Raw genomic sequence first — 9,770 nt, 5'->3', positions numbered from 1 at the left:
ATAAAAAACTAAGAGTATATAGAGTTTAAAAATTGTCCTAATATTTGACTGGCCACAATTTTGGAGATTTTCACAAGTGAATTTTCATATTTACACATAAATTATCTTTTGGAGTTTCTTTAAAATCATGACAGAATAATATTAAACACGAGTTTGATTGTTGAATAGGCAAACCAATGTTATTAAACTTTAATGTGGATTTAACTAATTAAAAAAATTAAAAAGAAAATAAAAAGATAAACTCTCTCAATCTATCATTTTTCTCATTTTAGGGTTTCTAAAATTCAGTTTATTTAAGTTGCAACATCAATTATATTGATTTATTTCCATTTCCACTACACAACTGTGAAGTATAGATTTCTTTACAGTTGTGTTGCGGCTCTAATAAACACTGTATCATCTACATTTTATTGATTTAATAATCATCACATCTACAACTGCATCCGTAATTTAAAATCTCAGTTAATATTATTATTATTATTATTATATAGTTTTACAATTCTATATAAAGAATTGTTAATTTCTCAATACTTACCCTACTTAATTTGTGTCACCATTATCTTGATTCTGTTCCATTTGGTGTCAAAAGTAGAGAATTTTATCAAGCATTCACATGATCTAAGAAGAAAAATACAGGTTAGTATTTTGTTCTGTTCTTGTCAAATTCTGATTTTGATTATTATGTGATGATTATGATTATTATGAATGAAAAACCTTTGTTTTAACGTGCAATGTGTCACACAGAATCAAACTCCACATGGAGAAAATGTTCTTCATTCTTTGCATTTGATGACATCATCATCATCACCACTCGGTTTCTCTCTCTCCCACTTCATCTTCACACCGACTCATCACCTCAGTGTTCTTGTTCTGAATCATCTTTTTCGTCATGGGTTTTGATGAAAACTTGGTTACATCGTTGTCTTCTTCAGGATCATGGAGGGAAAATACCCTTTTGACTGAGATCCTTGGATTGCCAGTTTTGGAACTTGTGGCAATATGTACTAATTTGGTTGTTCTTGTTTTGTTTCTTTTGCGGCAGATTTTTTTATGTTTTGGTGGGAGAGTTTGGTTTTATAAGGATAATAATAGTATTAATAATGGTTCTGTTGTTGTTGGCAATGGTGGTTTAATTCGTGGTAGTGTTGTTGGAGAAACTTTTGAGGTTAGGATTGGGACATGGTTTAAGTTGTCGGTTTTGTCTTGTTTTTATGTTCTGTTGGTGCAAGTTTTTGTTTTGGGGTTTGATGTTGTTTCTTTGATTAAGGATGAGTTTGTGGTTGTGGATTTGTCTCTTCTTTCGGCGCCGTTTGTTCAGGGCTTGGTTTGGATTGTGTTGAGCTTTAGTGTTTTGCATTGCAAATACAGGGTTTCTCAGAAGTTTCCGATTTTGCTGAGGGTTTCTTGGTTTGTATTGTTTGTTGTTTGTTTGTGTGGTTTATATGTTGATGGGAGAGGGTTTTGGTTGGACAGTTCGAAGTACGTGGTTTCTCATGTTTTGGCGAATTTCGCTGCTACCCCTGCTCTTGCCTTTCTGTGTTTTGTAGCAGTTAGGGGTGTTTCTGGTATACAAGTTTGTAGAAATGCGGAGAATCAACAGCCGTTACTTATTGATGAAGAAGAAGACGAAGAACCGGGTTGCGTTAAGGTTACTCCTTATAATGATGCTGGACTTTATAGTTTGGCTACTCTGTCTTGGCTTGACCCGATTCTTTCCATTGGTGCAAAGAGACCGCTTGAGCTTAAGGACATTCCTCTTGTTGCGCCTAAAGATAAAGCCAAAACAAATTTTAAGATTTTGAAATCTAATTGGGAGAAATTGAAGGCTGAGAACTCGGCGACTCCGCCTTCATTAGCTTGGGCGCTTCTCAAATCGTTCTGGAAGGAGGCGGCTGTTAATGCCATTTTTGCTGGTGTCACTACTCTTGTCTCGTATGTAGGTCCATACATGATAAGTTACTTTGTTGATTACTTGAGTGGTATAGAGACTTACCCTCACGAGGGGTATGTCCTTGCAGGGATTTTCTTTGTTGCAAAGCTTGTGGAAACCTTCGCAACGAGACAATGGTATCTAGGAGTGGACATCTTAGGGATGCATGTTAGGTCCGCGTTAACTGCAATGGTATATCAAAAGGGGCTTAAATTATCGAGTATTGCCAGGCAAAGTCACACAAGTGGCGAGATTGTTAATTACATGGCTATTGATGTTCAGAGGGTAGGGGACTATGCTTGGTATCTTCATGACATGTGGATGCTTCCTCTGCAGATTGTTCTTGCCCTTGCAATCTTGTATAAGAATGTCGGAATTGCTTCCATTGCGACACTTGTTGCCACAATCATTTCCATTGCAGTCACTATTCCTGTGGCTCGGATCCAAGAAGACTATCAAGACAAATTAATGGCTGCCAAGGATGAAAGAATGAGAAAAACATCCGAGTGCTTAAGGAACATGAGGATTCTCAAGCTGCAGGCTTGGGAGGAGAGATATCGAATAAGATTGGAGGAGATGCGTGGTGTAGAGTTCAAGTGGCTTAGGAAAGCCCTATATTCTCAGGCTTTCATAACTTTCATGTTCTGGAGCTCACCTATATTTGTTTCTGCCGTCACTTTTGCTACTTGCATAATGTTGGGCGGTCAGCTAACAGCAGGCGGTGTACTTTCGGCTCTAGCTACTTTTAGGATCCTCCAAGAACCTTTGAGGAATTTTCCAGACTTGGTATCTACAATGGCTCAGACAAAAGTTTCTATTGATCGACTAACTTGTTTTCTGCTGGAGGAAGAATTGCAGGAAGATGCAACTATTGTCTTGCCGCGGGGTGTTTCTAACATTGCCATAGAAATTAAGGACAGTGAATTCTCTTGGGACCCTTCTTCATCTTGCAGGCCTACTCTTTCAGAGATAAATATGAAAGTTGAAAAAGGGATGCGCGTGGCTGTTTGTGGTACAGTTGGTTCAGGGAAATCAAGTTTTCTTTCTTGCATCCTTGGGGAGATTCCTAAGATTTCTGGTGAAGTATGTTTGTTTACTTAAGCTTTCAATTCTTTCTCTATGTTATTTTTATATTTGTTTATTTGCATTTTAGGGGCTGTTTGGATTGACTTAGTTGATGTTATCTTCTAGCATAAATACTTTTGGGAGAGCATATAAAAACAACTTATGACATGTCTATAAGCTGTTTTCAGCTTATTTCCATAAGCTCTCCAGGTTAGCTTATGAAGAGAGCTTATAGCTTACATGATAACAATTTGACTTTATTTTATCTTTTGTTATAGAAACAGCTTATGCATAAACACTTACATGATAAGCGCTTATGCTATAAACAGGCCCTTAGTCTGTCAGTTTGTAAAAGTTCTTACAAAATACATTGGATTGTTTTGCAGGTCAGTGTGTGTGGTTCTGCTGCATATGTCTCCCAATCAGCATGGATACAATCAGGAACTATAGAAGAAAATATACTCTTTGGAAGTATAAAAGACAAAGCAAAGTACAAGAATGTTCTTCATGCTTGTTCACTGAAAAAGGATCTAGAACTTTTCTCGCACGGAGATCAGACAATTATTGGTGATAGAGGCATAAACCTGAGTGGAGGTCAGAAGCAACGGGTGCAGCTTGCCCGGGCACTATACCAAGATGCTGATGTTTATCTCCTTGACGATCCCTTCAGTGCAGTTGATGCACACACTGGATCAGAGTTGTTTAGGGTTAGTTTTCCTTAGCACAGAGTTTATATTAATGTTTAACTGAAATGGATTCGCTTGATTTAGATATGGAACTGCAGGAATATATATTGTCGGCACTGGAAAATAAAACAGTCATTTTTGTGACCCATCAAGTTGAATTTCTTCCTGCTGCTGATCTGATACTGGTATGGCCATGTCGTATTTTTTTCTGCACATTCATGCCTTTTAGTTTGATTTTTCACTTAACAAAGTTTTGATTTCGAAAGTAATGAAGGGTTTCTAAATTTATCTTTCCACTTTTGAAGGTTCTCAGGGAAGGTAGCATCATACAGGCTGGAAAGTATGATGATCTCTTAAAAGCAGGAACAGATTTTAAAGCTCTAGTTTCAGCTCACCATGAAGCCATAGAGGCTATGGATATCCCTAATCACTCATCTGAAGATTCAGAGGAACATTTATCATTAGAGGAATCTGTTATGACAAGTAAGAAATCCATTTGTTCTGTGAATGATGTTGACAGTTTGACAAAGGAAATGCAAGAGGGACCATCGTCTTCCGATCAACAAACAACTAAGGAGAAGAAGAAAGCTAAAAGATCGAGAAAAAAACAGCTTGTACAGGAAGAGGAGAGGGTTAGAGGTAGGGTTAGCATGAAGGTGTATCTTTCATACATGGCAGCGGCATATAAAGGTGCATTGATTCCACTCATAATCATTGCACAAGCATTATTTCAGTTCCTTCAGATTGCTAGTAATTGGTGGATGGCGTGGGCTAACCCTCAAACAGAAGGAGACAAGCCCAAAGTAACTCCCATGAATCTTCTTCTTGTTTACATGGCCCTTGCTTTTGGCAGTTCGTTGTTTATATTTGTTAGGGCTGTTCTAGTCGCTACGTTTGGTCTCGGAGCTGCACAGAAGCTATTTTTGAAGATGCTTAGATGTGTTTTCCATGCACCAATGTATTTCTTTGATTCTACACCCGCTGGAAGGATCTTGAACCGGGTAATTTTTTATTTCTTTTGTCTATTTTTCCCTGTATGGTGTAGAGACAATAGTAACACTTTATCTCTATCTCTCCAGGTTTCTGTTGATCAGAGTGTTGTGGATCTTGACATCCCTTTTAGACTTGGTGGGTTTGCTGCTACAACAATACAGCTTATCGGTATTGTTGGTGTAATGACAGAAGTTACATGGCAAGTTTTGCTCTTAGTCGTCCCAATGGCCATTGCTTGTTTATGGATGCAGGTAATTATAGATATTATATTATTCATGTTCCACCTTAAAATCTTTCAAACCGCTTTCTAAAAAGACTTGAGTAAAAGAATAACCGTTGTGTTTTGCGAGGAAAATAAAAAATAATTTGTTTAATGTGGGCGAAGAGAAACATTGACAAATGACTAGTAGTAATTTTACAAACACATTTCATTTTTTATTTTTAAATGTTTGCCTCTCATCCTATGTTTTTATTTTGTGAATTGTTCTAACCATCAACCGATTCCATTGCAGAAATACTACATGGCTTCCTCTAGGGAACTGGTCCGTATTGTAAGCATCCAGAAATCACCAATTATAAATCTTTTTGGTGAATCGATTGCTGGAGCATCCACAATCAGGGGTTTCGGACAAGAAAAAAGGTTCATGAAGCGGAACCTTTATCTTCTTGATTGTTTTGCACGACCTTTCTTCTACAGTCTTGCTGCTATTGAGTGGCTCTGCCTGCGTATGGAGCTCCTGTCCACCTGTGTATTTTCTTTCTGCATGCTATTGCTTGTTAGCTTTCCCCATGGAAGTATTGACCCTAGTAAGTACATAGTTCTAATAAATTGATCCATCTACTTACTTTCACTAGTAATATGCCTAAACCTTAAGGATTAAGTTATGTAGTATCAAATTATGTTCTAACTTCTAATAACTTGTTCCGTCTACTTACTATGTTGCTTATCACTATTGCTTATCTGTATAGGCATGGCTGGACTTGCTGTGACATATGGTCTGAATTTAAATGCGCGGTTATCCCGTTGGATACTTAGCTTTTGCAAACTTGAAAACAAAATTATATCAATTGAAAGAATTTATCAATACAGCCAAATTCCTAGTGAAGCACCGGCAGTTATTGAAGATTCCCGTCCTCCATCCTTATGGCCTGAAAATGGGACAATTGAAATAATTGATTTGAAGGTACCTACCCATGTTACATTTGTTAAAGTATTGCCATTATGATTACTCTAGTTCAACTGGTTCTTTCAAATGATGCTGATCCTCCATTTTGCTAACTAACTCTGTTTCTCCTTAAGGTCCGTTACAAAGAAAATCTTCCTTTGGTGCTTCATGGAGTATCATGCACATTTCCTGGTGGGAAGAATATAGGAATAGTTGGACGCACTGGAAGTGGCAAATCGACGTTAATTCAAGCATTGTTTCGACTGATTGAACCAGCAGACGGAAGTATCCACATAGACAACATCAATATTTTAGAGATCGGTCTTCATGACCTCCGAAGTCATCTCAGTATCATACCACAGGATCCAACCTTGTTTGAAGGGACCATTCGAGGCAATCTTGATCCTCTTGAGGAGCACTCAGATAAAGACATTTGGGAGGTTAGTATTACGTATGTTTTGCATCCTTATATATATAGCATCACAGCATATGAAAATAGACCAATAATTTATTTTTGAAAATTATGGGTATTTGAGTATATAAGATTATGCAGAGTCACTGTAATTTCCGGTTTTAATTCTTCACAGGCACTAGATAAGTCTCAACTTGGACAGATCATCCGTGAGAAAGGACAAAAGCTTGATACACCAGGTAGGTAGCCATAAATTTCATTCGCAAAATACACAACACTTTTCTTTTCCCACCAATTAAAAGGAAAAAAGAGAAGTGTTTGTAGCCACAAATAGCTATCTTAAAATATATTTTGAAATCCGCAGTTATAGAAAATGGAGACAATTGGAGTGTAGGACAGCGGCAACTTGTTTCTCTTGGCCGAGCTCTATTGAAGCAGTCAAAAATACTTGTACTTGATGAAGCAACAGCATCCGTCGACACTGCCACTGATAATCTTATCCAGAAGATTATTCGAACAGAGTTCAAAGCCTGCACCGTGCTCACCATTGCACATCGTATCCCGACTGTCATTGACAGCGATCAAGTTCTGGTGCTCAGTGATGGTGTGTATAGTAACAGTTGTATCTTATTCTTTTGTCTGTTATTTTTATCCACTTGATTTGCAATATCATTTATGAATTAATTTAGGTTTATGAGGATAATTTTGTGATGCAATTGCAGGTAGAGTTGCTGAATTCGACACTCCTTTACGACTATTAGAGGATAAGTCATCCATGTTTCTAAAGTTGGTGTCTGAGTATTCATCACGGTCGAGTGGTATACCAGAATTTTAGATCAGATAAAATGTCTAGAAACTTTCATAGTCAGTACTGGGCAGTGGCGAGAGCTTGAAGACAGTTCAGAAGTCAAAACAACAGGTGATGCCTCCCTTGCATGCTATACTCTGATGCATTCGGCGCATGCATAGACCAAAATTGAAAGAGAATAAAAGAAGCGAAAGAGAATCAAGCATCTAGTGGAAGAAAACTAGTTTGATTTTTCCCTTAGAAAGGATTCGAGGAATTCGTGCATGGTTAGCATGCTTTGTAACACACAATCTGTGATTACAGGAAAGCAAGTGCAGGGTCTGAATTTGTTTCAATTAGTGCAATAAAGTAGTTTGTAGAATGAGGCAGTAGGATTTTGCCTAGTTAGAAAAGTGTAGGGCTTAAACTTTCCTGTGTATTACTTAATTTCTTGTAGAGAAAAGTTCAGAATCAAGTCATTTCAATATCAGATCCCTCACCCCCAAAAGAAAAATTAGATTGGTTATCTTTTATTCTCTGCAGAATTATTTAATTTTCTTATCAAGTGTAATTAACTACTGTGTACAGTATCTTCATTCGGTAGTGAAGAATTCCTTGCAATATAATGCAACACAAATTTTCTTCTGCCACATGAATGGTTTAAGTGATTGGGATCAAGTCGGCTTAAGCTTTTGGAGGCTAGTCTCGATTCAACTGTGGCAAAGTATATTGGGGCCCTATTTAACCACTTTTAACCTTGGCAAATATTTTATGAGGTCTTTCTTAACCACAGTTTAATTGTGGCGGATTTTGGTCCTTGTGATAATCCGCCTTGCACGTCCTCAAAGACGATTTCGGCTCTGGTAGGGATTATTGGAAGGTGAAAAATGTGGCTATAGTGGTAAAGGCTTATTGACCTAACTAAAATCATAGTTATTAATTGTAGGCCATGCTCATAAGGATGCATGGCAGGATCTAGTAAATATGAGTGCATGGCCTATCAGTAAGTAGATTTAAGGCAGCCAGAGCTTAATGGATCTAGTAAATATGAGTGCATGGCCTATCAGTAAGTAGATTTAATGCAGCCAGTGCTATTCAGCTCCCACAGTGATAGGGTCTAAGAATGGGTAGTATTCATTATGGAGTCAGTTGTAGGGTAATCACATGAAGTCTCTCTTGTAAGCAATTACTCATATTTATTGAGTTAAATCACAGATACAGACAGTGGTGTACGTAAAAAGGCATGCTTAAATGTCAGCATTGCTGTATATATAGTGATTCCATGCAGAAAAGGCGGTAACACAAGGGTCTTAAAAGTTAGATTGAGTATTCTATGCACATAGAGAGTAAAGACAATGATTTATGTATTGCCTGTGATGTCTTGTATGTAAGACATCGACAAGAAAAGAAAGGGAAGAAGCAATGTGACATGTATCTAGTCATGTCTCATGAGTCTCCATCATGGATACACAAATTGTCCAAAACCACCACAATGTGTCTTTTGGTTGAATTGACACATTTCAACATTGTCCTATTTTAGCAAGGGATGAAATTTTTCATTTGTCTGGAACATAAATTAAGACGGATTTGAGTAAATTAACAATTAATATTACTCTTAAGAACATCTCCAATATTAGTAAGTCAAGACAATTTTTTTGGTCAAGTAGACTAATAGATCATCATTTTCAAAATAAATAAGTGGGGTATCGCGGGTTCAAGTCTGCTAAAGTTTATGCACAACTATTAACTGAGTTGACTTAACGTGACTGGACGTAATGCAATTTTTTAATGTAGTTCATGATTTTTTAAAATAGGTCTCTTAGGTGTTTCTAAATGTTGCATTTTACTATTTATAACATAAATTTATTTTAAATTAAAAGGTTTATCGATAAACAATCATCTCTCTATATTCCTATTTAAACAACATTACATAATTTTAAACAAGATTCATTGTCACGTCTTCGCCCTCCAAAGACAATGAAATAAGCAATGACTGTTGAGCTTAAAAAAATTAAGTGTTGATAAATTAATAAAATAACCAAAATTGGATCTTGATAAATTAGAAAATAGCCCAATGTAATTTGAAGTAGCTTGGGCCAAGCCCATGTTTCACTTGAGTGTTGTTCAAGTAATCACAAGAGAACATTAAGTTTCCTTCAGCATGAGGTAACCTCAAGATCAAATCCAACATTAAAAAAAAAGTGAAACTAAAAGCCCCTTAAAACTTCTCCATGCACATTGGTTGTGGCACATTTCAGTGATTACCGTGTTATTATGGACTCAAAACTCAAAGATGGCTCGTTTGAATACATCAACATGGATGCAAAGAATGTGGGTGCAACAATGAGAGTGCATCATAGAAGCACCAAAGGTGAGTCAAAAGATTGTTGCTGCATCAACATTTATGTAAACAATAATGTTCAAGGTGTTGTAAATTCTGTGTTGCATGATAGTGATGTTAGAATGAGAGATCCAGGTGTTAGACTATACTTTGAAGATTTGAAGTTTGAAAAAGGAATTCCCTCTTATCACAAGAGACTTTGTTGTTGGGAAAATTTTGGTTTTTTTCTTTGTATATTGATCTTCTTATTGGCTCTTATGCTTCTCTTGGTGCTTCGTTTCTCAACTAGAATCATTATTTTTATCCTATGAAATCCATTTACTACGTTGTAGAATTTTTACAATTATTTTGTATGGTTTTGAAGAGTTAGTGGTAGCGCACTATAAGATG

General features: G+C 36.8%; 1 protein-coding gene across 1 annotated transcript; it reads left to right on the top strand.

Annotated features, from left to right (window-relative positions):
* Positions 1 to 496: 496 nt before the first annotated feature.
* LOC131622314 (ABC transporter C family member 5-like) lies at positions 497 to 7,572 on the top strand. Its single transcript, XM_058893340.1, has 12 exons — positions 497 to 636; positions 745 to 3,013; positions 3,382 to 3,702; positions 3,780 to 3,866; positions 3,987 to 4,682; positions 4,761 to 4,925; positions 5,187 to 5,481; positions 5,644 to 5,858; positions 5,975 to 6,280; positions 6,428 to 6,491; positions 6,617 to 6,856; positions 6,975 to 7,572. Exons 2-12 carry the CDS (start codon positions 890 to 892, stop codon positions 7,085 to 7,087), a joined length of 4,626 nt encoding a protein of 1,541 aa, XP_058749323.1. The 5' UTR covers positions 497 to 636; positions 745 to 889; the 3' UTR covers positions 7,088 to 7,572.
* The last annotated feature ends 2,198 nt before the right edge of the window (positions 7,573 to 9,770 follow it).

The sequence above is a fragment of the Vicia villosa genome, unplaced genomic scaffold (assembly GCF_029867415.1).
Source record: "Vicia villosa cultivar HV-30 ecotype Madison, WI unplaced genomic scaffold, Vvil1.0 ctg.000029F_1_1_1, whole genome shotgun sequence".
NCBI classification, from domain to species: domain Eukaryota; kingdom Viridiplantae; phylum Streptophyta; class Magnoliopsida; order Fabales; family Fabaceae; genus Vicia; species Vicia villosa.
Note: the sequence above shows the minus strand (reverse complement) of the source record. Positions and strands in the feature narration are given on the sequence as shown.

Bases quoted from the DNA above. Each gene is read 5' to 3' on its own strand.
- LOC131622314 (XM_058893340.1), top strand. From the start codon at position 890: ATGGGTTTTGATGAAAACTTGGTTACATCGTTGTCTTCTTCAGGATCA. The intron at 3,014-3,381 runs GTATGTTTGTTT...ATTGTTTTGCAG, and splicing joins TTCCTAAGATTTCTGGTGAA to GTCAGTGTGTGTGGTTCTGC. The intron at 5,859-5,974 runs GTACCTACCCAT...TTTCTCCTTAAG, and splicing joins TTGAAATAATTGATTTGAAG to GTCCGTTACAAAGAAAATCT.